The following is a 15,803-nucleotide window of genomic DNA, read 5'->3' on the forward strand; positions in this document are numbered from 1 at the left end:
CAGAGCCACGGGTTGGCGCTCCCCCGCCGCCCGCTCCGCCCCGCCCCGGCCCTCCCCGGCCCGCCCCGGCCCCGCCCGGCCGAGAGCGGCGGCGGCGGCGGCAGCGCGGGGGGCGCCGGGGGGTGCGCGGGCCTCACGCCCGCGGGACTACAACACCCACAGTGCCCCGCGGCCGACGCCCCACGCGCGTGCGCGTCACCTCGGGTAACCCGAGTGGAGACGGAGGGGCGGGGGGCGCCTGTGACGTATTTAAAGCGCGACGCGGTGTGATGGTCAATGTGTGCGCGAAGTGCGATTACTGAGGGCTGCCGGGGACTCGCTGGGACCGGGCACCGAGAGGCCGCGGCGCCAAGACAGGCCCACTCGGAGCCCCTGGGCACCGCCCTCTGCCGACGCCGGCTGTACTGGGAGCACCGGGCCATAGAGGGTGAGGTTCTGGGGGCGCTGGTTCGGGAGGTGTAGGGAGGGGGGGCACTGGGAGGCGGTTTGGGGGCATTGGGGGACAACAGGTCAAGCTCTGAGGATGCTGGGGCAAGAGATGTAGTGAGGGAGTGCACTGGGGCGCAGTGCAGGGAGCTCTGGGGGATGGTTTTGAGGCATTAGGGAGAAGTGGGGGAAGCTCTGGGGGCGCTGGAGCAGGAGGTGTAGCCATGGGGGGTGCTGGGCTAAGCGCTACTGGGGCACTGGGAGACACTGCTGGGAGCACTGGGGGGCAATTTTGGGTCACTGGGAGGGACTAGGTGAAGCTCTGGGGGCGCTTGGGCAGGAGGTGGAGCCATGGGGCCACCGGAGGGCAAAGTACGGGGGCCCTGGAAGCACTGGGGGGGCAGTAGTGGGAGCACTGGGGAACAAGAGGTGAAGCTCTGGGGGGACTGGGGTCTGTAGGATATGTAGTCAGGGGGGGCTCTGGGGTGCAGTACTGGGAGCACTGGGGGGCAATTTTGAGGCACTGGGAGGCAATCGTGGAGCTTTAGGGGTGCTGGGGCACTGGGTGTGGTACTGGGAGCACTGGGGAGCAGGAGGTGAAGCTCTGGGGGCACTGGGGCAGGAGGTGTGGTGATGGGGGGGCTCTGGGAAGGAGTGGAGTAAATCACACCAGGAGCAGTCCAGGGGAAGGCTCCAATCCAGTCAAATCCTGCTCAGTTTCCCTGGGAGAAAACTCCAGCCATCAGAGCTGTTTGGGACAGTGTATCTTTACTTAAGTATCTTCTAACCTCTCTCTGGAGGAGTCACAGGACTATGCTGTCTGTGCTTGGTGAGCTGCTTCTGTTTAAATCCTAGACTGGCACATCCTTAATTAACATTTAAACTTAAGATTTTCTGTAACTTCAGGGCTTCTGAAGGTTTTCTGTAATTTCTGTAACTACAGTGGCATCTCATCTCTATACAAACTGACTTCTAATTTCTTGTTTTGCTGTTGGTGTTTTTTTTTTTTAATGCAGAAGGAACAGAAATGTGGGAAATATGAATGTGGTAACTGCTGCTCTGCAGGATAAATATCCTGAGTGGATGCTTACACAGAGCCAGGAGGAAGCTTTGTGGGATAAAAAGGTAGGTCATGGCTTGGGGAAACTTTGCAGACTGCATGATAAACCAACTTTGGAGCATGTGCTTTTAGTTAGATCTGTTCCTCTGGTTTTCATTGATGTATTCAGCTGTAATTTGTAGTTAAATTTAGGTTCTCTTGTGTTATTTCTAGTTAAATCAGCTCGTTAATCTCTTTTTTTCCCCGATTAAAATAGCGTGTGTTGCTAGAACATCACCTGTAGAAATTGCTTCCTGTCAGTCCCCAAAAATAAGGGAGTTTGGATGCCTTGCTCACTCAGGAACGTGGGCTGCACATCAGCAAGGACTGGGGGTTTCTCATTCCAAAGGGAATGACCTCGAGTTGTAGCTTGGCAGTGGAGTTGGTTCTGGGAAGGCCTTTTGTGCATTGGACATGTTCAATATTCCAGCAGGTTTTGCAGGATGTGTCAGAAAAAATAACTGTTCACCAATTTGTTAATGTGTCCTTGGATTCTTTTCTGCAGATGGGAGCAGTTCAACAGAAGGGACCCTCCCTGTAACACCTGAAGCAGCTTTAGAATTAGAAAATTAATTAATGACAGAAATAGCCAAGGACTCAGTTCAGTAGTTCTTTTTCTATGAAGTGGGAGTAACTAATTAGTAGCTTAGATATTAAAATGTATCGGGTGAAACCACCGTGACTTTCACTTGTTATCTGAGTGCTCCAAGTTCAGCGGAGAAACTGGGGCAGGAACCCAAATGTTTTGGTAAATGGGGTGGGAGGGATGCCCCTGGGGGGGGACAGGTGTGGCCTGTAATTCCCTAATCTTGTTTGACAGAAGCCTGGTGTGCAGAGGAGTGTTTTGGAGGATGGGCTGCCATTCCTGGAGTTCTGTGGCTCTGTTGTTTACAGCTACGAAGCCAGTGACTGTTCCCTTCTCTCAGAAGATATCAGGTAACAGCTCTTACTCAGTTTTTGTTTGTTTTTTTTTTGTTGTTTTTTTTTTTTTTTAAGTCGTATTTTTGTTTCCTTTTTGGTTTTGGCTCTTGGGAATAGGTTCCCATTTGGTTTATTTTTTTATGGGAGATGCCATGACTTAACCTTCCAGTCCCTCTAAAGCAGAAGCAGTGAAGGCTCTAATGCAGGTCCTTTGCCTTCCACAGTGTGGATAATTCCATGAGCTTCAGTGACTTCATGGAGAAGCATGAGCTGTGAGAAATCAAGCACGTGTTAATTCCTAACTGGAGACTTTGTTTGAAGAAAAGATGGTGAATTTGTGATGCAAATACATTGTTTTCCCCCTTCTAGTGTAGCACAGCTCATATTGCTGGGGAAAAACTTCTGTACAGAACTTCCAGTCCTGTGAGATGAGTGAAGAACAGGCTTTCAAGTGAACATGAGATAAATAAAGAACAGTATACAGTATTTCAAGGGAATATAAACTATTCCATCATCTCTTGCATCTGGCTGTCCTTGAGGCTTGTGTGGCAAGGTTTTGGCAGTGGGGGGGCTAAAGGCCCTGTGCTGCTGAAAGGGAAGAGGTAGAGAACTTGGGAGTTGAGCCAGGGAAGGAGGGAGGGGTGGAGGGAAGGTGTTTTTAAGGTTGAGTTTTATTTCTCATTATCCACCTCTTATTTGATTGATAATAAATTGGTTAATTTTGATGTGTCTGGTTTGCCTGTGATGGTAATTGGGCTCTCCCTGTCCTTCTGTCAACCCACAACCTTAAGTTATTTATAAATAATACACTATTTACCATCAGATAAGTTCAGTTCTGAAGTATTTCTTGTAACCTTGTGGACCAGCAGGAATTTCTCCTCCTTATGGTCTTGGTTTTAAATTGGTTTGTGTCCTGCTGGTGTGAAATGAATGGGCTGTGATTCTCTTCATCTTTATAGGTGACTTAAGGTTGGTATTTTAAATCCTGGCAGAAGAACTCATAAATGGGAGGGATCTCTGTTTTTTTTTCTAGGCAGAGTTTATCAGATGGGGCTGCTGTTGGATTTGATATTGAATGGCCACCATCCTACACGAAAGGGAAAATGGCCAAAATCGCTGTAATCCAGATCTGTGTCGCTGAGGACAAGTGTTACTTGTTTCACATCTCTTCCATGGCAGGTACTGTACTTCCTCTCTTACCTAGGACATGAACTGCCCCTTGTTTCGTGTGATTAAGTTTAAACTTAGGCTTGAGCAATGGCTGATAAATCCCACCACACTGGATAGCAAATATCTGTTGTTTTTCTCCCTTTTCCCACTTAGAATAAAAGGATTTATTCTAAGAGTGATGCTTACATATCAAGGCAATCTTAGCCCCCCTCTGTGCTTGAGAACAGTGTGTTTGGTTCTGAACAGGGCAGGAGAGTCTTACTTGAGGCTTATTTTTCTGCCTGGGTGAGAATATTTTATTCTGGTTTTAAAATTTAACTCCCTGCTCCTATAATGAGCTTTCTGTTTAGTGCCAAGACAAACAACGAACCTAAGTAGAGCAGGCTGTGGTTTTGGTTTTTACTTTTTTTTTTTAATTTGGCTTCAACAAAAACCCTCAAAAATGATGGCTCTTGTGCTGTTTGTTCCCAATACCTGCGTTTTATGACATCAGTTTTGGGAAAGAACGCTGGCTACCTGGTGTGATGCAGCTGTGAGGAGAGAAGGGGGGTGTGCTCAGCAGAGTCTGAATTCATTATGGATGTGAATAAAAGCTTCCAAATAGGGAAAATGGCAATGAGGGAAGGAGACTGCAATTTTATAACCTTTGGTTTAAAATGTTAGATTGAAACTATGCCTGTGAGAGGTTTCTGATTTCCCTGGGGGACTCACGCTGAGGTATAATAGCGGTAATTTTAATGTTGGTGTTCAATCCTTTGTCATTTGGAGCAAATGGGGTGGAAAATTTAATTGCTGGAGGCTATTCCATCAGGAGCACAGGGGAAGAAAAAAAAAAGGATGTGAGGAGAGGAAGCAGAGGGAAGAAGAGTCATAAAGAGATGAAATGGTTTTGATTCCGGAAGGGGAGATGTTTGTGTGTCGATGCTGTTACAGCAGAGGATGGATGGTGTTTCCTCCTGCATGGTTTACCAAAAATTCCTCTCCTTGCCAGTGGGAGATGCTCTTTGAACTGATTGAGGTGTCAGCCATTTTGCAGGAACCACAGCCAATTTAAGCTCGTGACGCCAATACATTTGATCTGCAGAAATGTAGATATTGGCCAAATTAGCCACTGACAACAGAAAGCAGTAAGTCTGAGCCAAAAGAATAATACTTACTTCTTCAGGAGCAATAGGAGTTCTTGGACTGTGTAGAAAGGACAAAACCACATTTACTTATTGGGAAGATTGTTCATAATTTTCCCTTCTTTAGTCTTTTTTTTTATTATTATTATTTCCTTACAGACTTGTCAAAATGTGATTGTACCCTCTGCTTAGTCTTGAACTTAGACTTTTGTTTGTTTGTTTGTTAGTCACTTTTCTAGGAATGAGGTGGTCAAAATGGGGCACAAGTCCTCCACTGGGAAGTGCCCACCCTTGAAGGTTTTAATGATGATTTTCTCAGGTGAAAATCCCTTGTACAGTAAGTCAGCTGCATATTGCAGGCTTTTATTTGGCTGGGTTTTATCTCCTCTGTGGAGGACTTGCCACATTTTTTTTTTTTTTAATGGCTGAGGTGCTTTGGAGATGTATTCTGTCTGCATCTTACAGCACCAGGCTACAATGGTTTTGTGGGGTTTTTTTGACTGTTATTTCCTAATTCTTTGGATTGCACCTGCAATTTCCCAGTCCACAGCACAACTGACTGTGGCTGTAGCTGCAAAAGTGCCTCTACAGTGTCAGTGGCAGCCATGAGAGGGCAGAGAGAGCTGTGAAAAATAATGCAAAAATAAAAGCAGCCAGGCCAAGTGTTTGTTGAAGTACATAAACACATATTGCAGGGCTGAAAAAGGTGAAATTTGAAATCAGAACCAAGGTAGGTGCTAAGTACTATGTTTGTGCAATAGTGTGTTTGTAGGTACTAGAATTCCACTTGAGACTAACTCTGAGTATCCAGCTGTGGGGTCCTTAAAGTATGGATTTAAATAAGATGCTCTGAATTTTAAATGGGGAATAAACACAGAGGAGAGTAAAAGGCTGTTATTGTTCAGGGATGAAGTGCCTGTGGCTGTTCCCTCCTGTAAGAAAATGAGATGAGAAAATAGCCTGCTTTAATTCAGTCCTGCAAGCTTGAAAATACCCTTTGATCCAGGATTTCTGTGCCATCAGTTCGGGATAAATCAAAATACAATACTTAACATCTGAGTACATGCTTGAATATTGTGGGGTTTTTTTCCTTGCTGACAAGACTGACTTCTTTGGGCTTGGTGGAGCATCTGGCTGGTGAATTCTGTTTTTTCCAGAATGTTGGAGCAGCGCAGCCTTAGCTCCGAATGTGTCCCCACAGAACCTGTGCCCCTGCTGATTTCCCATCCTTATGGCTTAAACTGTTGCCCAGAAATGGGAAATAGCCAAAATTGGGAAGGAGTGATGTGGGAAATAGTAAAATGATATTTCATTTGGTTTCATGAACATTTGGTTTTGAGAATTAAAATATCTTCCAGTTAGAGGTTGCCTTTTTAGTTATGTAATTTAACAATCAGAAAGACAGATTGAATAAGGTTGTTTAAGTGTTATTACTCGGTTTGTTTTCAGGTGCAGGATGAATTTGTGTATTTCAAATATTTCCTTGCTTGTGTCCAGATGATCCATCACAACCAGTTGACGTTTTTAGTCATTCCAGAGTTGAGTCACATAAACAGAGGAACTTTGGGGACTTTCCCTTTGAAAGCCCAGGGTTTTGCAGGTGGCCTTTGTGCTCAGATTTTGTCATTTCCATTAGACTCTCTGGCATCTTCCAGTATTTGGTTTCTCATGTTTGGGCTTAATCTATTTTAGGTTTTCCCAAGGGACTCAAAAGGCTGCTCGAAGATGAAACAATTAAAAAGGTTGGCGTAGGAATTGAGGGAGATCAATGGAAGCTGATGAGTGACTTTGAAATCAAACTGAAGAGCTTTGTGGAGCTGGCTGACGTTGCTAATGAGAAAGTAAAACTTAAAACCTTTTTGTTGTGGGAGGGAATCTTGTTATTGTGCTGTACAAAAGGAGGCTTGCTTGTCTCGATAGGAGTTCAATTCCCATAGCAAACGTGTTTGTTGGGATAAAGCAGAGATCTATTGTCACTTATTTAGAAACAGCTTAAAAACCCCTCTCACAGCCCACAGAACTGAGTACTGTCTGTCAGTGAGCCAGATTTTAAGCAACATTTGTCCCCTTTCAGGTCTGTTCACCTTTGGTATTTACAAGGTATGGCATTTAAATTCAGCTACAGCTGCTTTTCCTTTAATTCCTAATGATGGAAATTGCCAGGTTGTGTCCAGTCAGGGTTGTCCTGGCAGTGGTGTCATTGTCCCAGCAATGACTGGACCTTGTAAATAGGGCACAAGAAGGAAGCCTTCCTTGCCATGGCCTGCTGGGTGCTGGAGGGAAGCATCAAGGTCTTCTTCCTTGGAGTCCTCCACATAGGGGTGTTTGCCACACAATCTAGAGCTGTAGAAATATCTTGATTTCCATGATTCTGAAGTTGGTGTCACCTCTGCTCTCATGTGGGCGCAGTTTTTGAACACCTGATGACCTGTTGTTTACAGGTTGTGCTGCATTTGGCACACCCTGAATTTCAGTTCAGTTCCAGAGATCATTTAATGTAGGGAGACCTGTGCTTTCTTTTTAGGCAAGAAAGCAAAAGGTCCATTTCCTTCCAGATCATTCTGCCTTTCTTATTGCCTTTAAATAAATATAAATAAATTTAAATAAATATAAATTTAAAAAATTTCCTTTCCTTATGTCCCTTTGAAGCTCTTCTCTCTGTATGTGCAAGGCTTTTCCTGACCTGTGCTCTGTCTCTCCGTGCACTTCCCAGTTCTTTCTGTGATGTACCATCAGCATTTGGGGCAATGCTTTCCACATGAGCCACCTTAAAATTCCAGTTCCCAGTGGACTGGAAATTGTACAAATTCAACTGTTTTGCTCAAGCAATGAAAGGAGCTGCTACTTCTTAAATTTGGAGTTTCCTTGGTCACCCCTTTTTTTTTTTTTTATTTAATCCCCTCATTCGACTCAGGATAACTTGTTATAAAGATGAGCAATGTGATCTCAGCAGCTTAAAAGTCTTCTGCTAAAGAGAAAACAAACCAAAAATAAACTTGAAAGTGAAGCTTGAGAGAACAAAGAACGGGGTTATATATAATGGCACAATGCAAGGGGGAGGCTGGGGGAGCCTAAAAAGAACAGTTGGGAGGGTTGTTTTTTTTTTTTTATGCCAGATCTAAAAGGATGAGCTGATAATGCTGCACTGCTGCTGTAAGGCTCCATAGTTGTGCATGTTTTCCAAGTTGGAAAAACAGCAGGCTGTGCTCCTGAGGGCTGGCTTCTTGGGCTCTGAAGGAAAGCTTCCCAGACTGGCTATGAAGACAATAGTGTGTAGCAGCTCTGATTGACAAGTGATTGCAGGAGCAATTGGGAACAGCAGTGTGCTGGGGCGACTCCTGGAGACTTGGAATGAGCTGCTTCCCAGCACATGGAATAGTGGTTAGTGTGGGCTATAGCTGTGCTCTTCTGCTTTGTGCTCGATTTCAGACTTACAAAAGATGTCAGACTTGACTATTCTTGCATTTTTTTATTAAATAAATCCCTGGTGTTTGATATTGAGTTTTTCTAATTAGAAAGGCAAATAATAGAAAAGTCCTGGAGGAAAGAGGTGATGCTGTTTAAGTCCAGAGCTTTTATTTTATCAACCCAGAGACTGCTTTGTCTAGATTTTCCTGTTTCTGATAGTGTGACAGTACTGAGAATGGTTACTGCTTTGAAAAACTAACTGTGTTTTGACTAACCCAGAGCTCTTTGCTTCCAGTGAGGGAGTAAGTACAATTTGCTCTTTCTGGGGATACATTCTGCCAGGTCCAGTTGCTTTCCCTTTTAAACAAATCCTCTCTTTTTGGTTTTTGTTTCTTTTTTTTTTTTTTTTTTTTCCCCAGCTGAAGTGTAAGGAGACGTGGAGTCTGAATGGTTTGGTGAAACACCTTTTTGGGAAGCAGCTGTTGAAGGATAAGTCTGTCCGCTGTAGCAACTGGGAGAAGTTTCCACTCAGTGAGGAGCAGAAGCTGTATGCGGCCACAGATGCCTATGTAGGTACCACGTGGGATCACCATTCCACCTCTGGGAATGAATTCCTTCCCTAGTGTGCTCTTAGCTGCTGCTTTTACTGCCTTTCTGATAGCTGGGAATGCTCTGAGGTCCACTGTGCACGTGGGGGGCCTCAAGGTGGGGATGCCACCAACAGGGTTGCTGTCCCAACTCCTTGTCTGTCTGAAGTGTTTAAAGCTAAATGTTCTTCCAGAGCTTCATAGGATGTTCTTTGGGCTTGGAATGTGCCAGGTAGTGTGGGCACCAAGTGTGCCTGAGGAGTAGTCTGTCCATTTGGAATCATTTCAAGTTGTCACCTCAGGGAATTGAGTTTTCATGGAGCCATCAGGGGTGTTTTGTGTACGGAGGGAGACTAAATTCTTGCAGTGTGACTATCCCATGTAGATGTGGCTTGGCTGGGGTTTATTTAAGGGCAATAATTTTCATCTTTCTTAGCTGTTGGTGAACCAAAATCCTGCTGAATAGATAATGTGAGATGAAATTTGAAAGCTAAAGTTGGAAGAAACACAACCTTCTCCAGTGGGTAATGCAAGAGATCCACAGTATGGATTCTCAGGAAGAATTACCTAGTTGCATATGAGTTTTTATAACTCTGTAGAAATCCCTGGTTTTTCGTTGTTTGGAAGCAGTGTAGTTTTCCTGTAGTTCTGTGCAGGGTTTTTCCAACATGCTACTGGGTCCTGCCTGCTTCCTGGGAGAAAATCATTCCTTATGGCAGCAAAAAAAAAAATCCCCCAAAGCTTTTATTTCTAGGATTAGGTAGAGGGAGGGAATTTGGGTCAGTGGTCTCTTCTTTTCTGGCTCAGGGAAACATTGCATATTTTCTGGTGTAGCTAAATATTCAACCATGGGGGGTTTAGCACCTGTGAAGACTCAAACCAGTAAGGAAAAGAGCTTTTTTTTTCCTTTAGTGCCTGGTTCAGCTGTTGTAGCTTTTTCCAGGCAATGCATCTTTCCCACCATGCTCTGTTCACCTGCCCTGCCTTTTGGAGCCTCCCAGGATAACATGGGGGAGTAACTTGTTTCTTTTTCTTCTCTGAGATGCTTTGGTTAACATGTGTAGCCTAATTAGCACATTCCTGGCTTCAGGCTGTATTTCTCTGTTACAACTTATTATTCATATCAAGGGAAATATTAAACACACTGAATCCACCTTGGTAGGTTTGTAGCTCTTTCCTGGAGCACAGCATGAAATCTGAATGAGGTGAGCAGATGGTGGGGCTGGGAGCTTTGTGTGTGCAGCAGACTTGCCAAGATGCCCATTCTGGGATCTATGTAAGAGTATCCCGCTCCAAAGGGGATCCCAAGTCAGGATTTAGCCTTTTGTGCAGCCTTCTGTAACATGTGACCTGGTCCTGATGGATGATGGAGTTGGGGTGGGACAGTGGGCCAACAGTTTGGAATTTGCTGTTCACAATGTATTTGTGCCGTGGTTTGCCTGACTAATTCCCAGTTTTCTTAGTTTGGTCTCACAGATGCTGTTTCTCTGCTGAGAACTAATTATTTCCTTTCCCTTGTAGGCTGGCTACATAGTTCATGAAAAACTGAAAAATATGAATAACAGTGACCAAAAGCTATTTTGTGTAAGGACAGGTAAGTTATGCATTCAGGCATAAGGAATTTGTTCAATGTACAATTCCATATTCCATTTCCAAATGAGTTGTTGTGGTTTTTTTGTTTGGGTTTTATTTTTATAATATTGGGGTTGTTTAGCTTCTTGATGGTTGGAGATCACTTCCAGAGGGAGCAGACAGTAAAAACTCTTGTAAGCCCAGGGTTACTATACCCTGTGACTGTTTTCAAAATGTAGGATGTAGGGATGCAGTCTGAGGGTGCTGTTTGTTTGTGTTTGTCTCTGCTGTACACAGAGATGGGAAGAATTCCTGCTGTCATTCCAGTTTGTTTATGGAAACACTTCAGTGAGTTCATCTCAGTTCTGCTGATTCAGGGACAAGTACGTAATTTAAGAACAAATAAAGGCCACGAAACAAACCATGTTATGGAGTAATGCTTTTCTTGAGGCACATAAATAGGACCCAAATGTTTTAGAGCACCTTAGCATTATTTACTTCATTAGAGAAGTGATTTTAATGTCCTAGTTTTTGTTCAGTTATATCTTTCATAAAGGAAGTATGACAGGGAGCTTAGGGCTGAAAAGGGGGCTTTTTGTCTTCTGTCAAAGACAGAAGTGGCCTTACTATCCCCTTAATAGGAGCTGCATTTTGTTTGGCCTTGGTTTAAACAGCATATCTGTGTTAGCAGCTCTTTTCTGGAAGCTGGAGGGAAGCAGGGAAGGATCACTTTGTAGTGATCCTGTTGTGTATCTGTTTTCCCTGAACCTGTGTAATGGAAGAGATGCAGTGCAGAAGCACATGGGAGCTTGGCCTGATTCCCTGGGTACTCGACTTTTAAGCCCTGGAAAAAGCTGTTTTATCAGCTGTAGATGCTGTAGAAATGTAGTTACTGGAATGGGACTTAATTGCATATAGATGTTAGACCCCAATTATTGTGAAATAACTGATAACATTTCTTACAGATGCCATGTCTGAGGGTGTGAAGGAGCGCTTGACTTCACTGGCTTCAGAGATAACAGACCTGGCTTCCCACATCCCTGCCTCTTCTGGACAACTGGAAAACTTTCAGAGGTCAGTTTTTTGCCAACTTGTCTCTACTTTGCCTCTAAAATCAGGGTGTTCTCTTGATCTCTGAGGTCCCATGCAACAAAATACACGTGAGTGAACAACCAGCTGTTATCTGTGTGTCCTTTTCCAAGAAAACGTTGCCTTTGTATGTAGGAATTTCTGTTTGCACTGGTCTAATTGCAGTGGGTTTGACACTGAACTTGGCTGAGTTTTTCTTCTTGCTGAAATGCACAGCAGGACCTTTTTTCCTAACTACTCAGGGCTCTTGTGTGACTGCCCACTAGAAATCCAGAGAGTTTATCTAAGCAGGGGAGCCATATCACAGTGCTTTTGAAGGTCCTTTATAGGCTTTTTTCAGTGTGAAGAAATCTAATTTTCTTCTCACAGAAGTGGAATGTCAGTTCTATATTGAGTGAGTGTTTCTGTGTGAAGTTTTGGACAAATTCAGTCTGGAGAGATGGATGACTTCAGAATCCTCTGTTCTGCTTGTAGCTCAGATGAGTGTCAGTAACTGCTTTGCTTTACTTCCCAGGGCTGCAGAAATACTGGCTGAGATATCAGAGAACATAAATGCCTTAAGAAGCACATTGTTGGGTTCAGGTTCCCCTCCTGGACTGGAGAGGAGCTGTGGTGCTGCAACTCCAACAAATTTTGAAGCCAAGTCAGCAAATGTTGAAGCACAAAAAGCTGAGTGTGCTAAACAACTTGAAGGTGACTTTAACATCTGCTCTGATGCTACACTGGCTCTCCTCTGGGAGGGAGAAGGTAATGGAGAGGAAGCAGAGAGAGGTAACACTGTGGAAAATAGGGCTGCAGCAGCCAGATCTATGGACAAAGAGAGAGATGAATTCATATCACTGGACATTACTGAGCAAGAACTTCAGGTCTTGGAAGATCAGGCTGCAAAAGAGCTGGTCAAGGAAGCTGCACCTGAGGTAATTACTTCCCACAAGATTTAAAAAGTTTTTATCCCTGGAAGAATAGTCAAGTGTTTTGGAAGAAGGGCTCAGTCTGGGAAATACCTGTGAAGGTAGTCAAGCATAAAGCTGCTCTTCAGTCATGTGTTTGGAAGGAGTGGTACCAAATACAGGAGGTCTAGGTGGTCTCATTAGTTTTCCTCTTTCATTTCTTAGAATGTTACCAAAGAATTCCTTGCAGTATGGGGACAAATGCTGCACTAGAGCATCTTCAGCTTGGTCATGAGTAAAAAGCAGCTCTGTTTCTAAGGGACCTGTAAACTAATAGTCCTTCTAGTGACTGAGTGTGGATTGATACCTTCTCAATCATATTAATATTTTCTTATGTTCCAAGCGTGTCACACATGTGGTGGTATTTCTGGTTTTTTGTCTTACTACAAATACTTTGGTTTTAGTGGACAAGCTTCAGAGCTGAATGTTGAGCTTAACTGCTTCTGGTAAGAAGCAAAAGCATACAGAGAAGTGGTTTATAATAGGTACAGAAGTTCAGTAGCTTGTGGGTAAAACAGAAATAACTTTGGTACTAATAAGAAAATTGTGTGGGTTTTTATATTGTTTTGGTTGTTTTTTAGGAGGAATATTCCACAGATAATGAACAAAATGTTTCCTGTGTCATTGAAAGTGATGAAGAACTGGAAATGGAGATGTTAAAAGTGAGTGCCTCAGGGTTTATCTTTCAATTATTTTTTTTTTATAATGATGATGCTCTGGGATCACAGTGAACTGGAGCATAGTTGAGGGGGGGGAATATGAAGTAAAACAGTGTTGCTTACAGAAGGTGGATGAAAGACAAAGGTGTGATTACCTAAAGAATTCAGTTTTCTGGTGTTAGACTTCAATATCACTTGCATCCTGTTGCATCATTATTATGCCAGCTTGGACTGGATCCCCACACTAGATTTAAGTTATAACTAGTTTAGAAGTTAAATGTCCAAATATCATATTACCTCAGATACCTCATTTTACCTACCCATTCATGCTCCAAAATAACTTTTTTGTCCGAATTTCTCAGTCTTTAGATGATGTAGATGATTCTAAAGGAGTTGTACCTGAAAGAGGGTCCACTAAAGCCAGGAGAACTCCTGACACAGAAGTGAATGTAGCACCAGATGGTGATGAAGAGGAAGGCATTGAGGAAGAAGAGGAGGAATATTTTGGTAGTTCTTTTTTTAATTTCAATGCATGATTGAATAAACTGACTGTCTATGGAAGCAGCTGTGGAAGCACAGCAACATTTGGTTTCTTAAAACAGAAAGAAAAAGCTCACCTGGAGTTCCAAGGGAGAACTTGGATTGTGTAAAGATAAAAACGTGAAGATGGCACCTCCGATATCTGCCTTTGTTTTGTTCTCCTGTTGCTGCTTCATGGCAGAATCCCTAGGAAATTCTGCCTTGGAGCGTGATCTGGAACTAATGCTCTGGGGCTATCCCTGTGGAGACAAATCTAATGGGGAAAAGAGGCTGAAATGTGAGGAGAAATACACCTCGATTTGTTTGGATTAACCTGTTCCAAATGAAGCAGTTATGCATTACAGTCCTATTGCTATATCTCATTAATCAAGCCATATGTTCTCCTCCTCATGTGGGGTCTCTGAGGAGCCTTCTTGCTTTTTTTAATCCTTCACTCTAGCTTGTAAATATCTTGAGTTTGTCTCTCTCTTCACTGGAATTGCCCAAATTCTAAGCCCTGGGCATCACTAACAGGCTGTTAATGACTGTTAACATCACAAGCAGACTGTTGTTTGTCAAGACAGTGCTGCATCTTTTTAAAATTTAATCCCAGATGAGTTGGTTTTTCTTCTCCCCACTAAAGATCCGCTGCTGCCAGAACCTGGTGAAAGCCACATCACGTGTCTGAAGACCTATTTTGGGCATTCTTCATTTAAACTGTGAGTGTGTTTTCTGTTAAAATGGACACTGATTTTTCCTTTCCCTTTTTTCAACCTGGATGTTGTTTTTATTAATCCTTAAACAAGCCCACTAACAAATCAAGGGTCCTGTTTACAATCTCCTTGTTGAAGGTAACTGATCCACAAACACTGTGGAAACTACAGTTATTATTTGTCATCTCCTCTGAATGTCTGCATCAAATGCTGTTTGCCTTAGTCCTGTTGGAGATCCCTTCTTTGACACTCCTGGGCCTACCTGCAGTAGTCTGAGTGGCTGCACTATGCAAAGACAACACTCTAAGGCAGCCTCAAGGGTTTCTATAACCTACAATTCAACAGAATATGCAGTTTCATACCATTCACTTGTTCTGTGTGGTGGCACAAATCCGAGTATTCCCCTTTTGTTTAATTTAAAGGGTCCAGTGGAAAGTCATCAATTCTCTTTTAGAAGACAGAAGAGATAATCTTGTTGTCATGGCAACTGGTAAGTTACCTTTACACCCTAAGAAACAGCAAAAAAAAAATTATTCCCTTTTTGGGGGGACTAGCAGAACAAACCATGCTTTCTAGGGCTCACCAAGGTTTTGGGATTGTCTGGTTTAGTGTGTAGGACACATGATGTCTCACTTCTGCCCCTTTTTCTTTCAGGCTATGGAAAAAGCTTGTGCTACCAGTTCCCTCCTGTTTATACTGGACGTACAGGAGTTGTCATCTGTCCTCTCATCTCCCTGATGGAGGACCAGGTGCTGCAGTTGACGTAAGTAATGTGGTGGTAACAAGCTGCTGCTGCATTGCCTGTGGAAACACAGATCCTGCCTGTGGCATTTCTTGGGGCTTCAAGGGGAAGCTGTTTCTGTGTCAGCTGTAGAGCATATGTTTATCCAGGAACACACACTGGCTGTGTAGACAGTCTCAAATCCCTGGATTTGCCAGGTAGGTGAACCATAGGCTGAATTTGCAAAGGATTTTTGTGGGGTTTCTGAAGGAACACACAAAGTATTTCTGGGTTCACGGGCCTTTTTTTGCCCAGACTGAAGTGACAGAGGAGCTTCACGGGCTGTTTCAGCCTGTGGGAGTTCTATCAGAGTTGGGCAGGGCTTCCTTTGGGTCTGAGAAGTGACATCTGAGTAGCTGGAAGCTGCAGGCAATTCAGATCCAAGTTATAGCACAGGCTTTCAAGAGGGATAGTGCAGTAGGTCTCCTAAGAGTTGACCTTTTCACTTAAAAGATCTGAGGGGGGGAAACTTGTGGGTGACACCAAATTGCTTTCACATGAGCAGTCACAGGTGTTGTCAAGATAATTTTGTTTGATTTTTTTTTTAAATACCTGATAATGCTTTCTGCACACACACTTGCTTCCTATTGTAAGAGCTGTTCACTTCTGACACTTGTTCATTGAAGCTGTGGGAATCACGCTGAGTTATCTAGTTCATTCTTGCCTGGTCCAACTTGGGAAAAAGGGGGCTTTTGTGAAAGGGGGGATATGAAGATGTTTTGAAGTGAGAAACATCAATTATGTGTGGCATTTTCATGACTGTGTGCAGGTGAATGGCTGGACAG

General features: G+C 43.6%; 1 protein-coding gene across 1 annotated transcript in view; it reads left to right on the forward strand.

The window, feature by feature from the left end:
* Positions 1-267: 267 nt before the first annotated feature.
* Positions 268-15,803, forward strand: part of WRN (WRN RecQ like helicase) — a 31,011-nt gene continuing 15,475 nt past the window's right edge. Inside the window, exons 1-14 of the mRNA XM_064653832.1 lie at positions 268-427; positions 1,443-1,551; positions 2,346-2,461; positions 3,480-3,625; positions 6,433-6,581; positions 8,568-8,717; positions 10,257-10,329; positions 11,273-11,381; positions 11,911-12,313; positions 12,928-13,008; positions 13,368-13,512; positions 14,168-14,243; positions 14,660-14,727; positions 14,892-15,000. Of these exons, the coding sequence (XP_064509902.1) occupies positions 1,465-1,551; positions 2,346-2,461; positions 3,480-3,625; positions 6,433-6,581; positions 8,568-8,717; positions 10,257-10,329; positions 11,273-11,381; positions 11,911-12,313; positions 12,928-13,008; positions 13,368-13,512; positions 14,168-14,243; positions 14,660-14,727; positions 14,892-15,000 (1,712 nt within the window). The 5' untranslated portion in view covers positions 268-427; positions 1,443-1,464. The remainder of the gene's footprint in view (positions 428-1,442; positions 1,552-2,345; positions 2,462-3,479; positions 3,626-6,432; positions 6,582-8,567; positions 8,718-10,256; positions 10,330-11,272; positions 11,382-11,910; positions 12,314-12,927; positions 13,009-13,367; positions 13,513-14,167; positions 14,244-14,659; positions 14,728-14,891; positions 15,001-15,803) is intronic.

Source organism: Pseudopipra pipra, chromosome 4 (genome assembly GCF_036250125.1).
Source record: "Pseudopipra pipra isolate bDixPip1 chromosome 4, bDixPip1.hap1, whole genome shotgun sequence".
Classification (NCBI taxonomy): Eukaryota; Metazoa; Chordata; class Aves; order Passeriformes; family Pipridae; genus Pseudopipra; species Pseudopipra pipra.